The sequence below is a fragment of the Pundamilia nyererei genome, unplaced genomic scaffold (genome assembly GCF_000239375.1).
Source record: "Pundamilia nyererei isolate P.nyererei 1_Seehausen unplaced genomic scaffold, PunNye1.0 scaffold00040, whole genome shotgun sequence".
NCBI classification, from domain to species: Eukaryota; Metazoa; Chordata; class Actinopteri; order Cichliformes; family Cichlidae; genus Pundamilia; species Pundamilia nyererei.
In genome coordinates, this window is record NW_005187441.1 from 2,639,201 (window position 1) to 2,662,345 (window position 23,145).

The 23,145-nt window shown below is 39.5% G+C and overlaps 1 protein-coding gene across 2 annotated transcripts in view; it reads left to right on the forward strand.

Moving 5' to 3' along the window:
* The window catches only part of LOC102199645 (E3 ubiquitin-protein ligase Midline-1), a 92,426-nt gene that overhangs the window by 60,946 nt on the left and 8,335 nt on the right, over nucleotides 1-23,145 (forward strand). For both annotated transcript variants that reach the window (XM_005730970.2, XM_005730969.2), the window contains exons 3-6: nucleotides 6,964-7,059; nucleotides 13,549-13,656; nucleotides 20,211-20,359; nucleotides 21,033-21,160. In XM_005730970.2, the coding sequence (XP_005731027.1) occupies nucleotides 6,964-7,059; nucleotides 13,549-13,656; nucleotides 20,211-20,359; nucleotides 21,033-21,160 (481 nt within the window). The remainder of the gene's footprint in view (nucleotides 1-6,963; nucleotides 7,060-13,548; nucleotides 13,657-20,210; nucleotides 20,360-21,032; nucleotides 21,161-23,145) is intronic.

Sequence of the window (23,145 nt, forward strand, 5' to 3'; positions counted from 1 at the left end):
AATTTCCAACAAAGACCTGACTTGGGACCTGAGAGATGCATCTGGCCCTTCAGTTTATGTTCTATTGTTCGTCAAAAATTGTCTAGGTGGAAAAGTGTCTATGAAGAAGGGAAACAAAGAGAAAAGGCTGTAGATATACCAAATTTTGTAAGGAAGTAGACTAAAAATGAAGTGATTAATCCAAATTTGTTTCTTGACTCAAGTCAGGTCAGGTACGACAGTGTCTACAGCCATCTGTAAAGCATGGTTGAGGCTCTGTCATGGTTTGGGGATACATTTCAGCCAGTGATGTTGCGGACTATGTGGATCCAAATTCATGGAAATATGAAACAGAAACGTACCATCAGATTTTGATCCATCATCCAGTACCATCTGGAAGAATCTGATTGGCAACGGCTTCATTTTCCAGCATGACAATGATCCCAAACACTCCACCAATGCAGTAAAAGTGTACCTGGATAGAAAAGCCACTCTTTCAGTCTTGATGTCCCCAGAGCCCGGACCTCGACATTTTGGATATTTGCTGCTCTGGTTCTGGTCATATCAAAGTCTGGTATGTTTGAGGTGAAAGCACGATGTTAGCATTTGTATTGTTGCCCTTGTAAAGTTGAAATAGTGACATTATTATCATACTTTGCTTATTTGTGGTTAGCATAAATAGACTGCTGTGTTTGTGCATTGGGCTTTGTCATTGCTAAAGCTCTTTGTCTTCGGAACTGGTTACTAGCATTTCCTGTTGTTTAGTGCTTTTGAGTCATTTTGCCCTCGAAAGATCTGCCTGCTGCTGTTAGATGCAGTATTGAAGTAGCTACAAAAGATAAATCCTAAACTAGAGTCTGCATTTCAAACCAAGGATGTTATAAGATGCTTGGTATCCCATGCGCTCATATACAGATATGAGATTCTCTCTTTAACTGTAATAAATAAAAGCCACTCTGTGAAAATTTACAGTGCATTGTGTAGCACTCGCAGACAACTTTTACTTCCTGTACTCAATGTTCTCCTCGCTCTGGGCTTTTTTGTTTCTCTCTCTCTCTCTCTCACACACACTTTTTCAATTTCTTCTACAACAATGCTCCTTTCATGCTGTGTTTTCTTTTTGCTCTGCTGTGCTTTGCTTCATAATCAGTGCCCTTTTCCTGTAGCAGTCATCTGTGCTTCTCTCAAATTGATAAAAAAAAGACAAACAATTTGTTCCCAATTTATAACTCAGCTCACCAGTGGAAACCAACCAATACACAACGCCTACTTCATTGATGATATGAGATAAATACATTATAGATGTGTGTAGGGACAGGTGGACAGACTATAAAGCAGAGCAGTAAACAAGCATGGGCTCTTTTAAAGTTCCCGTTTCCTCTTCCTGCTTCCTCTTTAATGTCTGTCTTGCTGTTTAACTGTCTGCCTTTGTTCTTCCTCATCTTTTCCTCACAGTCTCTCTCCTCATCTGCATGACTGAGGTTTCTCTGATCTCTCTAACTCATGAACCAGGAAGAGAATGGAGATGAATCCTCAGAGCACAATCCTGCTCAATGTCACAGTAAATCTTAGAAAAGACGTAGGTCCTCTGAAGTTTCGACTTCAGTTGCTTACCATTTGCTATCTGTGAGTGAGCGAGCATGTGTGATCCGCTCGCATACATTCTTAGCTTATCAGCACTGCTCCAGGTTGATTTGTTTCATTCACAGCATGAATCTACAGCCATTTTTGAACACATGAACAGTGCATACACCGATAACAAGTGTGATGCTTGTTATATAGAGACATGTAACCTTTTTTGAAGCCGTCACAAAGATGTTAGGTGATGAAAGAGATGAAAAATTTGCTTCGGTTTCAAAGAGTGGATTCTTTTAGGACGATTTAAGAAGATCTGAGCATGCTGCAGCAGAACACCTTCTTACTAATTAAAAACAGATGCCATTGAGTGAATAAGCTTTTCTTTGAAATATAAAAACCTCACAAAACTGTTTTGAACTCTCATGGCTGTTAGGCTGAAGCACTTGAAACTTCTTGGCTACATTTAGGCACTAAAAGTTTTTTCGTTACTCTTAGGTACTGAAAAGTACTTAGTTCAGTTTATCCATTTAAAACTACTTGGTTAGATTTGGGCATAAGAAAGTTACAGTTAGGTTTAGATACTGAAAACGCCTTGATAGGTTTAGGTACTGAATGTTTCTTGGTTGGGTTTGGGTACTGAAATTTACTTAGTTGGGTTTAGGGACTGACAACTACTTGGTTAGATTCAGGTACTGAAAAGTACTTGTTTAGTTTTAGGCACTGGAAATTTCTTGCTTAGGTGTGGGTACTAAAGAAAAGACCATAGTTTGGCAAAAAAATATATTCTTTTTCACAACATTTGAAAAATAATGACTTAAACCCAGCTTACTAACACCGTGAGCCTGTGCATCCGGGCACAGGGGCCAAATATACCTTCATTCCAAAAGCCCCAATCCGGTGATTTTGCCAAAACAGCTTTAATTGAGGCCCTGGGAATGAGAACAGGCTTGAATTATGCGTCTTCTGATGGAACTGCTCTTCATTCACTTCGCCTACTTACTCAGTTTGAGCCAAGTCTCAAGTCTCTACACAAAAGCCTGAATCAAACCGCCTCTACAGAACAGGTTAAGACTGCTCCTCTATCGCTGACCTCTGGATGTTTACATAAATCCTAGGTGGGTTGTGGGAGTAAACTAACAAGCTTTCTGAAAGTGTGGAAACCAAGTGGACTGAGAAGTCCATACCTTGATATTTTTAGGCTGCATGGTGATGCACAATCCATTTCTTGATATTTTCTATGAAAGAAACATGGGAGAGTACTGGAAATCAACTACAGTTTTACTGGGTAATCTGTTTTCACTCTGTTGGGCATGGCTCATTGGTGTTGCAGTGGAGTAGTATCAGTGTCTGATCCACAGTCAGTGTGTTCTCTGCAGCAGATGGCAATGAACAACCAGCTAAAAGAAATCATTATTGGTGTACAACAAGTATTTGTAGCATTTTGTAGCATTTTTACAATTTTACCTCCCATTAAACAGCCATATCAAACAAGGAAGTGAGGAAAAAACACTTTGACATGACATTTTTTACATGCAACACATTTTTTGGTACTACCTCACTCGGTTAGCTCAGTTTTTACGGCAACTTGTGTTTCAGTGGGACGAAAAACAAAAATTACTCTTTTGTCTGATGGCTTTGAAAAGAACTGTATCTTTCTTAGTGCGTACTTTCTGCAAATAAATTAACCCGGTCAGCTGTTTCAAATATTCAGGGTTTTTTTTGGGGGGTCTTTTGCCTGTCCCATTTGGTTCTTTAGCCGTCAGAATTGTTGTCTGAAGACCAACAAGAATACCCAATGGATTTATTTTGCCAAATGGATCATCGTGGCATTGCCGTATTGGTCCATTTGATCGACCTTTGTTTTTATTATTTATTATATTTTATTTTCAGATGTTACAGACGGGACAGACATGAGTGAGGGATAGGAAAGGGAGAGAGAAAGAGGAAGGAAAAGAAAAACGGAAGGGGAGAGGGACAGTGAGAAAGGGGGGGAGAAAAAAAATCTCCTGGATCACCTGTTGAGAGAGAAAGAATAGAAAACAAGCAAAAAAAACCAAAGCAACATACTAAACACAACACCATCGCATTAATCTAGCTAAGTGTAAACAGCAGTAAATACTAAATATTCAATGTTGTTGTGCAGCATGCAGGACAGACAGCGCACAATGTGCTTTGAAGTAGCAGCCAAGAAAGGTGTAATTTAAGTCTACGAGCAGTGAACACGCATGTGGATCAGCGCGCTTGTTTTCAAATGGTTTCCACATGTAATGGTCTGCAAGAGGATGTAGCGAGCCATAGCCCCGTCCCCCAGGGCATGAAGCAGGCATGGAGGAGATCCAGGCCCCAGACATCCAGAGGCCTCAGAGTGCGAGAGCCCAAGGAGGACCACCGGAGGGGCATCCGTGCCACCCTCATGGGAAGGGCTGAGGATCCCCAGACGAGACGTCACCCAGTAGCCACCGAGCAGAAGCTAGAGGGGGCTGCACCGGCGTGCCCACCGGCTCTGCCAGCAGCCAGCTGTGCCAGAGTGAACCGAACCGCAGGCCCAGAGGCCGGAGACCCGAGGGCCCTCCGCACCCCGGAGGAGGCCTGACCGAGCAACAGGCGCCAGGCCCCGCCAAGTAGCCACCGGGAGTGAGCTGGTACATACCTGAGCGCCCAGCCCCGGACACCAAGAACCACCAATGCACCGATCCCTGAGGGCATCAGTCACCGGCAGGGAGTGTGGTGAGGGGAGATAGGCCTTGGAGGGCCTGGGAGTTCCCAGAGAGGTGGAGTCTAAGACCCGACCTGACATATAGACACAGACAAACAGGCACATGACACAAACATGCATTCCCACCCTCATGCAAACATATACAAACACTCAGCACTCACCCAACGTAAGGACAAATATTCAGTTTTACTATTAAGTTTTACCTCCAAACTTCAAAATACTGGCACATTTTTAAATAAAGAAATGCTATAATGCAACATAAATCTGTGATAAAATAAAAACAAGTAAAATATCATGATAATAATAAAACTATAGTCACACACTCTGAATTAATAACTAAGTTTTAAATTTTTGTGTCAGTCTTTGTCTTTGTGTCAGGACAAAAACCACTTAGTAAAGGAGGAAGGAGAAGGAAAAAGGTAGTCTAAGATCACTGTAGCATTCAAGCAATAAAATTTTTTTAGTACATGTAAGTGTTCCACATTTTTATAAACTGTATATTTCACATCTGCAGTGTCAAATGTGAAAGTATCCATCATTTTTTATTTAATCATTTTGCATCCATGTTAAGATAATCTAAATCCTGCGGCTCGCTATGTATAATAAAACTCAACAAATCAAAAAGGCTTAGCCAAGGTGATTCAGAGCAGATGAATTTCACACAGAGACTTTTCTGTTTTTTTGGAGGGATGCAGGGTAAAAATCTTGCTTGGACCGGCAGCAGAAAAAGAGGACAGGCAGACAAAGAGAAAGAGAGATGGTAGGATAAACCGGCAGGATGACTGACAGGTGACCTGACAGGGCTAGCAATCCCCAGAGATAAACGCCACTTGGCAAAATGGATGCTGTCGATGTGGAGTCCAAATAAAACAGCAAACTCAATTCAATTCAATTCAATTCAATTTTATTTATATAGTGCCAAATCACAACATAAGTCGCCTCAAGGCGCTTCATAGATACAGAGAAAAAAACCCAACAATCATATGACCCCCTATGAGCAAGCACTTTGGCAACAGTGGGAAGGAAAAACTCCCTTTTAACAGGAAGAAACCTCCGGCAGAACCAGGCTCAGGGAGGGGCGGCCATCTGCTGCGACCGGTTGGGGTGAGAGAAGGAAGACAGGATAAAAGACAAACACTCAAAGGTTATGTTAACATGAACAGGAACGTAGCCATAAACAGAGGCACGGAAAACTTAACATAATTTTCGTTGCTCCTTTTCCCTTGTGTGCGTGTTTGTGTACTTCATGAACTTTACCTTTCCTACATTACACTGGGGTGTGGAAACACATTTCAACTGCATCTGAGGGAGCTGCTGACTTATTGTTGTTTCTCTTGTCCTCATCTCCATCCTTTCAGAGCTCATTTTTTTAGAGGGATAATGATGACAGCACCATATTTTTGTTCAAAGAGTCCTTTATGCCTTGTTTGGTTTTTGTGTGTCATCGCCGTATTAAGGCCATCCATTTAAGCCGAGTACAGTAGTGTACACATGCTTGCACACGCAAATCTCTATCACTATTTACCGTGGTTGTTTATACAATATTCCCTCTTGGTAGTGCCTTTTTAATCCTTATTGTAGCATCAGAACTGCCTTTGTTTACACTGCAGCTATAAAAAAAATGGGGGGGGGTTTAAAGGTCGAGCAAATACAAATGTTGTTTCACAGCAGCTTCACTTGTGAAGGCGAGTAAGTAGCACCTGTAAAGAAAGCAAAAGATTCACTTCTTGTGCGTTAGGACAAGTGTGCTGCCTGTCACGGCCTTGCTGCTCCAGCGAACTTGCACACCTTTTTTGTTTTTGGAGACATGGAAATCTCAGAGTTCACCAAGTCTGGGGTGAAATTCATCTGGAAAACAGTTTTGAATGGGCAAGAGGAGATGTGGCATCAGAGCAGCTTAAGCACGCTTGGTTTGGCAATAATATGACGGTCTTAGAAGTAGAGACAGCTTGTGCCCAGGCAGATGAAAAGCAACAGAGAGAGGAGGAAAAAAAGAGCAGGGAGGAGCATTAAGGGACAGCACTGACGTGCTGTCACCTGTTTGCCGGTTCGTTAGCCGGGAGCGCTGCTGCATGCTCTCATAGGGAAAGCTTTTGATGCCTAATTTGCCGCTTGGCCGGGTTTGCGCATGGCTTGGTGCTCAGTGGAGTGGCTGTCCCAGTCACATCCTCTCGTAGAGTAGGCTTCTCTGTCAGAGGCTCGGACTCGGACGGGGCAGTATGAGGAGGCAGTACAGAGACGAGGGGTATCACCCGCGCTCAGAGGTACATGGTCACCAAACGCACCTGTTTAAAAAGACAGTTGATAACGCCGGAGCTCCTGGGGACGCTTGCGCAGAAGGAGAGATGATAGAAAATCGTTGCTTCTCTTTGCTGTTATTTTGTGGACTTGAACTGAGGAATCAAACTGTTTTTTTTTTTATTTCTTGTGTTTTCCAGACGCAGCTCTTTTCCACTTGCTTTAGAACTTTTTCTGTTGTTGCCGTTGTTCTGATATTCTTACATCCCCTCTGGCTTCTATGAGAAAACTAAAAGGGAAAGCGGTTCTTTTTGCATTTTTATCTTCCTTGTATTGACAGCTCTTTCTCCACTTTGATTTCTTTACATTCACGTCAGAGACTGTTTTTTCTTTTTTTTTTTACTTGTCTCTCAGTTTCTCCGTTGTCTCTTTTGTGTTATTGTTTTCTGCAGCAAGCTCTGGATTCCAACCTGAGTAATCTGATCAAGAGGAACAACGAGCTGGAGTCTCTTATGGGAAAACTGATTCAAACTTGTCAGCATGTAGAGGTGAGTCCCACGTTGCCCTTTATGGTTAGCTGTATGTTGGAATTTATTAAATGAATGGATAATATAATATTTTACTACTTAAGACTTAACTGTAACCTGTGTAACCTGTACAGTATAGTTACTCAACATTTTTTATTAACCCTTAGCTTAGCATGTAGCAAGAGTTGACAACAAAACTTACAGTAAATGACTGAATATGACTATCATGTTGAAAACCTAATATAATATTTATTTTTTTGTTTTAGTTTTTTTATATTTGTCATTTTTCCTTGATTACTCACTCAAACTGTTGTGCTGTTTTATTTGTGTTTTGTATTTTGTAATGCCACTGCAAAAACCTTTTTTTCTTTATGTATTCGTGAGACTGTTAATGGATATCATTTTAAAAAGTGAAGATGTAAACATAGTAGACTTTGGCAAAAAAAAATTTATTTACATTGATTTGTTTTTTAAACCTGCTTTTATTCATTCACATTTACTGGTCTAATATATGTTTTTATCTGCCCAGAAACAAGGGAAAAACATGACAAGTGACAGTGTAGATTTATTTACATTAAAAACAAATACGAGTAAAGCAAAGTTTACTCAAGAAAATCAGATTTTTCATTATTCGTCAGGTTATTTTGGAGGCGTCATCGTAGACTCAGGGAGTGTGGCCAGCATATTAGTTTGTTTTGTTTTTTTTACAACATTCAAAGTTTCAGTGATTAATACATTATGAATATTACGCTCCTAAAGTATATATTTTTAATGAAACTGCTTCTAAAATGTATCTAGCATCTACATTAACTGCAGAGCTCTGTTTAATTTCACATAAGTATTCTTAATAATAACAGAGAACGTTCGAAAATCTGATCTTACATAGGATGCAGACAAAAATAAACGTACACAAACAAACATAGCGTCTTTAGCATCTTTTAAGGGTTACATATAAATATAGAAAAATACAAATATATGTAACATCTGCAACATCTTTCAGCCTCCATGCACTAAAAAAACTGTTTTCGAAATTGAAATGTTGAAATTTCCCAAAAGCTTTGAGTGCAGAAACAGGCAAGTGCAAATCATCAGGTTTCAGTCTAACACGTTTATTTTTGGGATAACAACCAATTGTGCGAATGTCTGCATGCATTTAACTCGAGTGAAGGCAATTCTGTGCTAAGCCTGCCTGTTCATGTTCCACTAGCCCACTAAGAAGCTTTAAATAAAGTGATGCCACAGGCAGTGGTTGAAAGGCAGTGACATCTTAGTTTAGAAATAACGGAGAACAGCCTGCATGCGTGGCAAGGTCTTTGCATGCTGCAAGGAAAGAGGATTATGATTTATTAACATTTAAGCGCTGTATACATTTTTTTTCGAGCATGTTTTCATGTTTCCCATCACACAGATATGCTTCCTCTGAGCTTTAAGCTCAGGGGGAAACTGTGACGAGGCAAGAATTTCAAACAGGAGAAAGAAAAACTTTGATCCTTTTCTGATGAATAAATGATGAACATGAAAAGGGCAAACAAACCCACTTGACCTATTTCTCCCCAGTGCATTATGACACATGCAGTGGAGTTTCACAACATAATCTATAACCCTAAATAACCTCTGAGGTGTACACTGATAGCACGTCAGGTCAAGCTGCACAGGGTCGAACTGGACTAGAAAAAGTTCCAAGCAAAAAACCAATAACGATCATGGGCTAAAAAGTACATCAAATACAAATACAACTTACATGAACTCAGGAAACTGAGCTGTCTGATATGCTTGGCATGAATATGTCAGGGCTTAAAAATAAATAAATAAATAGATAAAAAAAGAGATGGTTACTCAGCTTTGGTTGGCGTGCTGTTGATGGAGCTTTCTGAATTTTTCACATCACATTAAGCCTCTCCCAAAGCCTCACTAAAGATGGCTGCTGAGAATCTCTCAGACACTTAATGTTGGCGAAAGATCAAGCAAATGGCAACCTTCCTTAACGAGTCATGTTTGAAAAAATAAAATAAAAAAATAAAAACAAAGAAGAAAAAATGACTGCACACCCGGTTCCTCTGAGTCACCATCTGCTGTGGTTCAGCTGTGGCCACAGTTTCATTTAACGCTCCCACACCAAATTACGCACGCATTCTTTTTCGGCTGGCATCGTGACACATTTTTTTCTTTTTCAAAGAATCTAGTGCCAAACAACATTTGGACCCTTCTATGCTGTTTTTTTTTTCTTTTGCAAAAATGGGGCCCAGTTATAATTTCGTGAAGGTACAATGAGTTTCAATGCAATAAATACTCAAAGAGGGATCGTTTTAGGCAGTTAATTAGTTTGTTTATTTAAATGAAAGGAAGGAAATTATCCCATTAAAAAAAAGAAAAAGAACACAAGAAAATGAAAAAGGATTAGCGCTTTTGCAGGTTTGTTTTAAAGCCAGAGAGAGAAGGAAAGCGTTACCTCTGATGCGTGTCAGGGAATATAGGCCCTTCAAGACCAACTTCACCCCCCTCAGAAAGTTTGTTTGATGCACATTTTACAAAGTTTGGATATCCTCCAGGCTTGAATCATTTGTGTGCATGCATGTGTGTTTCTGTGGTTAAATGAATCACTTAATGTCCCTCTCAGGCTATAATCTGTCATACTGATCATATGCTCCAGAGGGTTCTGCCCACAGTCATTAGATGCTTCACATCTTTACACAGCACATCATGTACTTTGGTCACAAATTGTGTGTGGGTGTCTGTGTGGCTGTGTACATGACAGTGTGTCTGCGCCACTCCCTTGTTACTGCTGTTTATATTATGACATCCATTTACTAACAGGTTAACTATGTTCAAGGGTACAGAAAGTATTCTTTTCCTTACTTGAAGATAAGCTTTCTTTGTCGAACTATGAAAGTGGATTTGAAGCAGGAAACTAGCTGATAAGATATTGTAATTATGCACTGCTTCCTGAGGGATTGGTAACCACTGCTAGAAATGCACTAGAATTGGTAGAGTTGGTTATGGTGCCAGACACCACAGGAAGTCATTAACAGTCGATGTTAAAAAGTAAGACAGTCGACAGCTGTGTTAACCAGTGTGGTTGTGTGGTACACCAACACAGGCCACATACAATCAATCGTTTTTTTAAGATGAGAGCAATCCCTTAAGCTTGCAACGTAAAAGCTAAAAGGTAAAAGCATCAAGTGCTGATGCAAGCACTGCTAACGTTAGCTTACACATAACTCAATAACTAATTTATTGTAAGAAAGTGACACAAAAACAAAGTGGTAGTTGGAGAATGTGAGGAACAATTGACAATACAGATGATGTGAAACCTCGTCCTTTAGACCATGCTCAACTTTGATTATTTTTTGATGTGGGATTTATGGTTACACGTTGGTGGCTATCTTGGGTAGTGCAGATAGAGCAATTGTGAGTAATCATCTTATACACTAAGGCCAAAAGTCCATGTGGACTACCAGTGCAGAACCATGCTTGTCAGTTATGGGTTACCTTACCTTTAGACTAGCCTTTCAGTCTGATTATTCTGAATGAGCCATAGATAGTTCATAAATACATGTATTTGCACTTATAGAAGTGTAATTACTGGTTTAGTCAAGGGTACTGTCTACATAGTGCAGGGGTGGGGGAACTCCAGGCTTCAAGGGCCGGTGTCCTGCAGGTTTTAGATCTCACCCTGGGTCAACACACCTCAATCAAATGATTAGTTCATTACCAGGCCTCTGGAGAGTTCAAGACATGTTGAGGAGGTAATTTAGCAATTTAACTCAGCTGTGTTGGATCAAGGACACATCTAAAACCTGCAGGACACCGGCCCTTGAGGCCTGGATTTCCCCCACCCCTGACATAGAGCATATAGGTGACAGCAAAGGTGACACCCACCTGCTATTGGTTCATACATTGGAACATTAGATGTGTTATCCTCACATGGGCATGTTCAGACAGCACATAGACTAAGTTGAACAGAGAGGGCAGAGAGGGCATACTGGCTAGCATCCAGGATGTGTCAGACCTTTGCATTCTCAAATGTCTGTTGTGTAAATCCCGAAAAAGTTCAGGGCTAAAGTGCATCTGTGAAAAGAGCTTAAGATTACTTTTGTGTCTGTGCCATCTTATTGAGAGATAAGCATAGAGGGGTATATCACCTTAAATCCACAGTGACACCTTCAGATGTCACCTTCTACAGTCACGTAATGTCCGAGAAAGCAAGTTAGAGCTTTCTGGTAAACTAAAGAGACAAAGTAATGCCAGAAAATTCTGAGGCTTTTGTTCCAACTTCATTTTAGGCTGTTTTAATCAGTTTTTGGAAGCCATTCCTAAAACATCAAAACATTAATCAGTGCCAGAAGTTAAATAAATGCGGCTAGAGATGAAAAGAGCTGCCTTCCAAGGAACAGATTAGCCTCAGCATGTGCTCTTTTGGTTTATATTAAGAAAGGCTTCAACCCAAAAAACCTTATATCTGCATAAGTATACTAAGTGGTGTACAAAATGCCACTCAGAGATAACATATACAGTAAACTGTTAAAAATGTCAGGCTTCACCAGAGCTGTCACAGTGATGTTGATGAAACCAATTAACAGTGTTGAAAAGACAGTTGCAGAGGCATTGCTATAGAGCAGAGCTTAGGCATTCAGCTCGGCATGTCTAACATAAGCACTGAGATGTAATCCAGGTGGAAAATTGTTTCTGTTGGCAAAATGATCCCAGAAAATCACATAAATGCTGTTTAGGAAGGGACGCTGAGGATATTGTGGAAGTCTACTCCAACCTCGTTTGGCTCTGTGGAGGAAAAGCAAATGAGCCCCTATGATGTCATTATTAAAACACCTGTCAGCATCGATGTGTGCTTGTAAGAGTGTATGTTTGCATGAATAACTGTGCAGTCTTTCTTCAGCTCAGTAACGCTCACAGCAGACTTCCCTTTCATTGCTCCCAGTGCTATCGCTCTGCTGCAGCAAGAAAACACTTTACAAGGTGCTGAAAGGGCCACTAGGAAATGACCACAATGAGAAATTACACATTATGTTTGGACCTGCACTCTCATAATTGGACTTGAACAACTTTTATAGCCTGCTCAGACTATACAGGTTCCAACTGCAAAGTGAATCAATTGCCTCACAGAATGGACCCTCATGGCAGAACCACCTTGAAAGCGGTCAGCTGCACTTTTTCAGACACCTTCCAGCTAGACTAAATCATTTTTATTAAAGTTAACTGCCATCAGTGGGATTTGAGGCACACAGATGTTTCAGTCCATAGACTGAAATTAGGCTGATTATGCTCCTTTTATAATACTGCTGCTCACTTAGGATATTACTAGGCTCTACACTGGAATTCAATATTGTGAATTCCATAATGATTGTAGGTGTATATGTATATATGTCTGTAAAAGAATAATTTGACTGTTTAGATGTAATCACCTTTATATTCCATTCCCCTTAAATGCTACACAACAGCATCTGTAAAAATAAAGTTACTGCATATTTTTGTTTGTCATGAATAATAAGTAATCTTGACTAGTTAGCTTCTTTAGCAAGTTAACTAGTCAAGAATAATAAGTATTCTTGACTAGTTAGCTTCTTTAGCAAGCTAACTAACCTAGGTTAGCTACAATAGATAGAACGCCTGTTTAGTAAAATTAGTGGAAGAGCATGGCATATTATTTGTCAGATAATTGCATTAAAATGATTCAAAAGGCACCAACATCTCAAACACAGTTTGAAGATTTAGATCTTTGATTTGAATTAGCTGAACCGATGATTAGCAAAGAGTTAGCCATCCAGTTTGTAGCTAGCCAACCTGCCTCTAAAAGCTGCCTCACTTCTAATAATGGATAACTAGTTATGAGTTAGGAAGTAGAGTTTTTATGAAGGGGAAAATAAGACCAAAAATACTTTAGTTTATCAGCCTGTGAACATGTTTATCTCTGCTGTGAATTGGGCATTTTGCTATAGATATCTACATGTCCGTGACAGTTCACAAATGCCCTTTGTTGAATTTGAAAAGCAACTTCTGTTATTGAAGTTGCTCAGTGAGTCAGATTTTCCACAAGATCTATTTGTACATCGCTTCACCTTTTTATGTACTTGTTTAATATATAAAACAGCAAAAACATAAACCTACTGTACATTTCTTTCACATTCAGAATTCTCACACTCATATAAAAAGGCAAATATATATACACTGTACCGTGTATAAGAGCTCATTTCATTACCCTTGCACAGCATATTGCTGAGAGTCATGTGTGCTTTCTAACAGACATAGTGCTTCCCGCTTACTTTCCTTATCACTCAGCCCTCTAGCCAGCAGGAGGCAAAATAGCTGAATATGCCCTATCTTCGTCAAGTGTTTGCTTCCAGACAGGAGGGCTGGCTGATGGATGAAAATAACACCCTGTCCCTCAGTGGACATGATGTGGAATCACTAAACATACATCCCTCTATATACCCCATCCACACCTTTCATCAGTCGCTTTGTTTGTCTAATACTCGCCATGAATTGGTTTCTCAGGTGAACGCGTCCCGCCAGGAGGGCAAGCTCTTGGAGGAGTGTGACGTCCTGATTGACATTATTCAGCAGAGGAGGCAGATCATCGGGAACAAGATCAAAGAGGGGAAGGTGAGGTGAACGCTATGGGCCGAAATCTGTGCCATCAGAAACTGAATTTGAATAAGTTAAATCTGAATTTGAATTGCTCGGATTGAATCTGAATTGTAACTTGAATAAATGCTTTTAAAAACTGAATATGAATTAGCCTAATTTGAAATTCAATTTATTGGTTTGAAAATGATCATCACTAAACTGAAATTGAATTTTATAGTTTGAAAATGAATTCATTTGCTTTGAAACTGTATTTTATCCATTAAAAATTTAGCTCTCGAATAATTTCGGATTCACTTCTCAACATTCAGTTTCAGTTCTACAATTCAATTTCAGTTCCAAAATTCAGTTTTTTGGGACTTACATCCGGTTCCGGTTCAAGAGTAATCAAGCGCAGATTAAATAGAACTACGTTTTACTAGCGGACCGAAAGTGTTACTGATGGGAATCTACAGCGTCTTGAGCTGAATTAAGACTTCAGAAGTCATTCGTCATGTCGAATGACCAGCGGATAAACTCTCAGGTTGGTAATAAATGTATTACATGTATAAAAACAAGCGTCATGTTAACAAATGATAGCCGTACAGTAACTTTTATGCTTATCGTAGCTGTTAGCTAAAAACACTAATTTAGCGTAGTTTCCCCTGAATTCAGCTTTGACAAACAAATATGATCGACTGTTTCTAGTAGAATTCCAAAGTTGTCATCTTGTACCCTCTCAGAGCCCTGTATGCTTGCAGAGACTCCTACAGTAGGGAAACATGCAAAACGGTGTCCAAACCTTTGTATTTTAGCTTTATTTATGTCTCACACAGCATCCCAACTCTTTAGCTAACTTAATAACGTTAGCTAAAGTGAATAGTTAGTCTAATTCATTAGTACTGCATTGCTGGATCACATCTGTTTGAAGTGATATAATATGATATACAACTATCACTGAAACAGCAAACTTTGTAAATAAACAAACAACACTTCTCAGTTTCTAAACATTTGGCCAGAGCTGTAGATTACACTATAAGTGCTTGTTCACTCTTGACAAGAATTACATTTCTAAATTTACTTTGTGCATTTACAGGTAAACAATATCTAATATTTTATCTAAATGACTGCTTTGTCTTTGAAAAGGTGAAGAGCCTGAGGCCGGTGACAGTCCAGTTCTACTCCAAGTACACCCTTAAGGTGGCTCACAGGACAACCCTTAAGGTGGCTCACAGGACAAGGCCACATTCCTGTCCTGCCAGAAGAGAAGAGACACTTCAGAGTCTTCATGCAGTTCAACCACACCTGTCATATTTCGTATGACAGGGGTCTCAAACTCCAGTCCTCGAGAGCTGGTGTCATGCAACTTTTCCATGTGTCCCTGGTGCAACACACCTGAATACAATTAGTAGGTCATTAGCAAGAGTATAGAACTTGCATGCTGAGGTGGCAACCCCTAACCCTACTCAAGTAAATTTAAGTAAATGTATGTATTTGGAAACATATACTTCTAAAAATACTTTTATTGCACCATGTTCATTCACTCATGAGCTGCTGTAACATGAATCAAATGGCTGAATTGCCAACTCAGCATGCAGTCAAGTTCTATAGTCTTCCTAATGACCTACTAGGTGTGTTGCAACAGGGACACATGGAAAAGTTGCAGGACAGCGTTTGAGACCCCTGCCGTATGGTGTTCATGCAGTTTTCTACCCCACAGTTAAAGCATGTCTGACTGTCTGTTCAGCATATGCAAAAAAATATGATGAGTTTAAGCATGTGATGACAAAGGTCTTCCATTATGGTGTTTGTCATCACATGTCACAGACATCTGGATGATCATTTGGAATAAACAAGAAACTAAAAACTTGTTACTTCATCTTTTACCTTTATTGTTATTATTGTTCTTATTTTACATTGTTAGGCATTAGGTTTATTTGTAGTAGTCCTTTCCAACTTCTTTCCCTCTTCCATGTTACTGTGTCAGCATCTATTTGGGGTTGGGAGTGGAACAGAAAGTAAGGAAATCCAAAGTGCCATTAAAACCAGGAGCGGTTCTTATATTTCAGAAAAAGGGATTAATTCAAAAGAAATGACCTCAATGCCATATTTTATTTAGGAACCTGTTACGTTCTGGTCCCGGCAAGTAATCAAACGCAACAAAAGTTTTGCCCCACTCACTTCCCACCCATGCACAAACCCCAACAAAGACACCTTCGTCAAGTATTTAAGCAGCCATTTATTTTCATCAGCAGTGAGCAATGCCAAAACAATAAACAAAACCCCCTAAAACCCACTCCCTACACTTCCCTACAAAAAAAGAAAAAGAAAAAGAAAAGACAAGTCTCTTACCTAATTTCCTAACAAAAAACAGGAGAAAACTTGTTCAACAAAAGAAAACGGCTTCTCACGCCTACTAGGCTGCGACAGTGAAAGTTATACAGCAAAGGTACAAAACAAAAAGTGACCGCCACTTGTTAACCTATTTACAATTATTTACATGGCAAGGCTAGAGGTACACGGGAATCCTCCAGCCTGCACTACAATAACACAACACACAACTCCGTGATCGAGTCAACGGGGTTCCCCAAAAGCGCTGCCAGGTGACTGTCATCCGGACGTTAAGTACTGGAGGATGGTCCATCAATTATCCAGTCCGAGGATAGGTAAAGACTCCACCCGGATACTTAGCAGCCACGCCTAGGTGTCCACCTTCTAGGAGAGGGAAAAAGAAAGAAAAGGGAAAATACCACCAACCATCCTCCGGTGGGAGGCACAATACCAACATACACATCACTGGGTCATAACAGAACCCTAGAGAGCACTTTGCAAAATAACACATTCTTATAATTTCACCCTCAGGGAAGGTGATGTAGGTACAGAGCATGTGAGAGTGGTTAAGTTAATGTCTCTTGTCTAGATGAAGGCACAAGAGGGATCAATGGCAAGGCGTAGAAATTCAGTATCTTCAGTCCTCAGTGGACACTCCATTTCTGGCACAAAACACCTGTACAAGATGGTTGATTTAGGAGGTGATCCGACGACTTCAGCCTGTCAAACATAGCAATGGAGCAGTATGTTTAAAAAAAAACAAAACGAATTAAGCATGCACTCAGTACCCTAAGAATTATTATGGTAGTTAAACACAGTGATAGTCACATATCATATCACTTCAAACAGAGGTGATCCAGTAATGCTGCACTAATGAATTAGACTAACTACTCACTTTAGCTAAAGTTATTAAGTTAGCTAAAGAGTTGGGATGCTGTGTAAGACATAAATAAAGCTAAAATACAAAGGTTTGGACACCGTTTTGCATGTTTCCCTAGTGTAGGGGTTTCTGCAAGCATACAGGGCTCTGAGAGGGTACAAGATGACAACTTTGGAATTCTACTAGAAACAGTCGATCATATTTGTTTGTCAAAGCTGAATCCAGGGCAAACTACGCTAAATTAGTGTTTTTAGCTAACAGCTACAATAAGCATAAAAGTTACTGTACGGCTATCATTTGTTAACATGACGCTTGTTCTTATACATGTAATACATTTATTACCAACCTGAGAGTTTATCCGCTGGTCATTCGACATGACGAATGACTTCTGAAGTCTTAATTCAGCTCAAGACGCTGTAGATTCCCATCAGTAACACTTTCGGTCCGCTAGTAAAACGTAGTTCTATTTAATCTGCGCTTGATTACTCTTGAACCGGAACCGGATGTAAGTCCCAAAAAACTGAATTTTGGAACTGAAATTGAATTGTAGAACTGAAACTGAATGGTGATAAGTGAATCCAAAATTATTCGAGAGCTAAATTTTTAAAGGATTAAATACTGTTTCAAAGCAAATGAATTCATTTTCAAACTATAAAATTCAATTTCAGTTTAGTGATGATAATTTTCAAACCAATAAATTGAATTTCAAATTAGGCTAATTCATATTCAGTTTTTAAAAGCATTTATTCAAGTTACAATTCAGATTCAATCCGAGCAATTCAAATTCAGATTTAACTTATTCAAATTCAGTTTCTGATGGCACAGATTTTGGCCCATAGAACGCTCAGAGGGGCGAGGACAGTGACACCATTTGTTTGCTATAAATGCTGTATTTATAACAAGCTTTGCCTACATATTCTCTCAATCTTTCTTACAACTTTCATTTAATATTAAAATGCTGCTTCAGTCCATCTATCAACTGCTCAAGCACACATAATAATCCTCCGAGAGTGAACATTGTCTGCAGCTGTAATAACCTGTGAAACAAATGGATTCCCTCATTCATGCTGTGTGTTTAATATCTACATGACACCTAACTACAATTTAGAGCTTGTGTTTTGCTAGAGTTGATTGACTTATAAGGCCAAGCTTTTATTAATCCCAATTTAATCTCTCTGATATCAATTTAAGATATCATCAGACCTCATTTTCTAATCAACACAATGCGTCATCACAGTTGCTTGACCTGATCCTTACTCTTCCAACAGACGGCAAACCCTTCAGCACATATTCAACAGAAGGGAAAAACAGACAGACTGCCCAAAAGCAGATCCCAGAGCATATGGGACGGCACTCTTTCTCGTACTCTAAACACAGATGATTTCTTTAAGCTCCGTCTAATGAGACTTGGAATGCACTAGGGATGGGTTTTTTTTTTTTACCATGTAATCTAGGCTTTCAGCTGTTAGGATTGTGCAGCAAATAGAGAAATGGATACAGATGGATGGATCATTGTTTATAGACCAACAGAATTCTTACAAATTGATTTTGGGTGTTTGTGTTAGCTCATACTCAAAAACAACTCAACACTGTCTTTTCTGAGACAAAGTTTCTGTAGTAATAATGACTAGCAATTGATTGAAATTTTCAGTGCCCTTAAATCAGGATTACAGTATCTTGGGTTCTTTGCAAGCCAAGCTGCTGATGAAATGTCCTTTGACCTCAATGTAACCACTGACCTAAATCTGTCTCCTGAAATCTTTGCTGACAGGGAAAGAAAATGAAACCGAGGAGCAAACGAGGCCATCTAAAATCCCAGATTTCCATTTAGCAGAATCACTGACAGCTCTGAAAAAGTTAAGATTAGCTGGGGCATGAGAAGATTAGCTGATACTGAAAGAAAACATTTTGCCAAGCACCCTGTGTGCTCTTTATTTACTCTTCTCTTGTTAAGATGGAGCTTCTGAGGACTTCATCTTAACAAGAAAAAATGTTTTGTTTTGTTTTTTTCATATGCAACAATTTATTTTTAATGGTAGCTCTAGTGCGGCAATAAGACCTATACACCCATATCTCCAACCACAGAAAACAAGAGGCATGTTGTTACATTAGTTTGGTGGGTTGCAAAGCATCTTGCAGATGAGCAACAAGGTCGGTAGGGTAAAGTGACTCAAATAATGAACACGATTTCAGATTTCCCTACCAGAATGAATGCCCTTAAAATGATTCACATGAATAATTGAATTCATACATTTTTATTGGCATACACAAGATAAACCATGGACGTAGCTTCCAAGCTGGAAAAATAAAGTCAGTGCAGAAGTGTCTTAAACCAGCGGTCCCCAATCCCCCAAACGGGTACCAGTCCATGAGTCGTTTGGTACCGGGCCGTGAGAGTTGAGGCTTGGGTGTGAAATTCATGGTTCTCAGCAATTTTAGCATTATTTTTTTATTGTTTTTATCGCTAACTCAGTTTCCCTGGGTCGTTTCCCGTGTGTTATGAATAAATCTTATTTTTTTGGTACCGGTACTGGTTTTATTTTGTTGTATTTATCCGCAACACCTTAAAGGCTGGTCCGTGAAAATATTGTAGGACATAAACCCGTCCGTGTTACAAAAAAGGTTGGGGACTGCTGTCTTAAACCACCATTCTATTCGAAGGCCACCAGCTAGCCAGTATCTGCTTGCAAAAAGCCTTTCTATAGTCGTTCTATAGAAGTCTATGGTAAAGCAAATGAGCCCCTATGACACCTATAAACGCTATCCTGCTAAGTTGATGGGTCAGTCACTAATTTTATGTCATACTGAATAAAATAAAAAGTCTATTTCAAACGTCTTGTTTTCCTTTTTTCAAAATAGCGGATAAATGTGCTCAATGCCTAATGACTTTTCAATCTCGTTGTCAAGTCTGTTTCATCAAGGCTTCAAAACAGAATTTAAGAAACCAACCAATCATGGGTAGCTATGTCCAAAACATTACCCTGAAGTGTCAGGTGCAAAAAGAATGTGGAAAAAGAGACAAGTAAAGTGAAAGTTAAACTAAATGTCCTGTGATTTTATTTATGGATGATGGGTATGTTCATGCCCTTTGTTAACCTTCTGTGATGTTAATACCAGTAGAAGAAAACGTGCAGAATTTGATGACTACCTACATTAGTCAACCGTGGATTTGACCTTTTCATGTATGAGTGACTTCAAAATGTTAACATCCATCTTCTTGCGCCCATAAAACCTCATATTTCTGGGACGTTTTGTGCCATCAGCTCTGATTATGTTATCAGCCAAAATGATTCACAACACCTTAACTTGCATAAGCACTATTTCATCCATTCCGATTCATCCTGATAGTCTTTTCTGTGACTTTCTCTTTCACACTTTCTAGGCACAGAGGCTTCGGAAGCTCGCCCAACAGATCTCCAACTGCAAGCAATGCATAGAGAGGTCCACAGCCCTCATAACACAGGCCGATCAAACGCTGAAAGAAACCGATCATGCTCGCTTTCTGCAGACAGCAAAGAGCATCAATGAGAGGTCAGACAGCCCACACACTGACCGCATGCCTTAATTATTCAGCTCAGCATGTTAAAATCTAGCTTAAGGGAGAGGTTAAAGACTGCAACCACACAAATGGTGAGAAACAGTTTGAAAACTTTGTGTACATAACTTCGCCAACAGCCAAAACAAGTAGAGTGGGATTTCATCTTCTATTTAGCATAATCTTATTCCATTCCCTGCTTAAGCTCTCTGACTAATTGATTTGGCAATTGAGAACAAAACCTGCTCTCCAATATGTGCATCCTCAGGAGAAACAAAAGGGGTGATATAAAAAAGAAATCATTATCCTTTAGTCCTTCATACAAAAGCAGTGTTTCAATCAGAATCTAATCTGCACAGCTTCACTAATTAGGAAGATGATTTTCTTTAGATTGGGAGTTTGTGTTTTTATTTAGCAACTGTTGAGGTGTTAATTCTGTATATGGATGTCATGTACAATGCTTTGCAAAATGCTAAAAATGCTTGTCACTGTATTGCTAACACTTGTGATGTTGACATGACATTTTTTTTCAAGTCCAGTTAAAATCTATTTTGGGGTGGTCTAACCTTCAAAAACACCCCTAACACATACATATACAATTACAAAATAACTTAAACTGACTAGTTCATATGAAAAGTGTATTACAAGTATCTACTGGTCCTGATATAGGGTTTCCATGGCTACTGCATCAACCCAAGTGCTGATCCCTGAGATACACCTGACTGACACCTTCGACACATTTGCCCTGGACTTTACTAGAGAGAAGAAGCTGTTGGAGAATCTGGATTACCTCACTGGTAAAAACCATAGCCTGACTGTGTTTGGGTGATGTGCTATGTTACCAACTAATGCTAACAAGCTTGGCAGGCATTCAATGTACTATACCAGGGGTGCCCAATCCCAGTCCTCGAGAGCTACCGTCCTGCAGCTTTTAGATGCATCCTTGTTCCCACACACCCGAATCAAATGAATGGCTTGTTATCAGGCCTTTGCCAAACACGATGGCATGCTGAAGAGGTAATCAAACCATTTGATTCAGCTGTGTTGGAGTAGGGATGCATCTAAAAGCTGCAGGATAGTAGCTCTCGAGGACTGGGATTGGGCAGCCCTGTACTATACAGATCACTGCTAATTAGTGCCAAGTAGCATTCAAATAAAATGCTAGAACACTGGTTAGTAGACTATGGGCCAGCTTTACTAATGTGTTTCGTTAGTGCAGAGTGGGTATTGGAGGAAGAAAAATATACTGTTGGTAAGTAAGTAAGTAAAATTTGTTTCTATGGCGCTTTTTGCTGATGACCTTAGAGCTCGGGAAGAGGAATGCGGTTTCAGCAGGTCAGAAATGTACTGGGGAGCTTGACCATGTAGGGCCCTAAAGGTTAAATTAAAATTTTAAGTATTTACAAAGAGAGGACAGTGACAGGATGGCATGTATAAAGTGGGAATATCTGCAACTAACTGTGTTGGATATATATTTCTCAAAACACAAAATATAGTGAGAAGCGTAAAAAGCATTTGTTAATGTTCGTGACACAAAATTTACATTTAGGGATATGTTTCCAAGGAGTTTAGAGATTGTGCTATTTTGCCTATTCAACTAAATCTGACCCCATAAGCCTAGATACAATTCAGGTGGGTGACTCCAAAAGGGAGTAATTTGGCATTAAGACGCAAAGTGTCTTTTGTATCAGGCTGTAAAGATGATTATTCTGCTGTAAAGTTCAGCCTTTTGGAAGTTTTTGCATTTGAAGATAGCCTCAAGTGGCCATTCAAGGAACTGCAGGCTTTATTTTTACCCAGAAACCCAGAACTTTCTGCTTGGGAAACCTTTATGTTTAACCTCCATTTTTCATCAAATGGACGTCTGCTGATTATAATTCAATTCAGTTCAATTCAGTTTTATTTATACCGTGCTAAATCACAACAACAGAGATGGAAGACAGGACAGATTATACTGATTAACCAGAAACTAATTTTCAAAATGCGTAGTGACAATCACTGAGAACTGCTGTTCATGTTCATCCTCATTATCATCATCTTTTGATGGCTTCTTTCTTTGAATCCATGACCTAATGTATAGTCTTAATCTATAGTGTAGCCCTTTGATTACACGATTCAGTTTCTCATGGACTGTGAAACTCAAATATTGCCTCCAATTAAGATTATATTCATGCTTTAATTTAGGATTTTAAAAAAAATCTTTTGATGTCTCGGTTTTCTTCAAGCATTGCATTTGAACAGACCCCAGCCTATTAACTCTAAAATTAATTTTCAACATTAATTTCCGATGTCCTATTTGCAAGGCCCCATCAAAATGTCACTGCATGAATTATGGAGCTTGGTGGGGACAAAAACGAGGTAGTGTAGTGGGTTTTGAAGGTCTGTGAAAGTGGCTGGCTCGTATTTATTCTCTGTGATGCATGAGGGCTTCGCTGGAGGGCCTTTTCACTAAGTGAATCAGTCTGAATCACTCCACTATGTGCAGCCACTCATGACAGAAGGCTCGGGAGAGGGAGCGAGTGACAGACAGAGAAAGAGATAGGAAGTGGCTTTACAATCAATTTAAGCTGTGCCTTTGTATCTTTATTTCTTTACTTCGGTCCATTCTGTTTCTATCTCTTTCTACCGAGAGGCTTCATGCACTGAATACAAGAGTGATTCATTGTATTTATTTCTCTGTGGAACAAAAACAGTTATAACATAATGAAGTTTTCCAATGAATCAATGCATGAGTGGAAGAGAGCCAATCGAACATCTCTGGTTATGTAACGACTCGCATTTG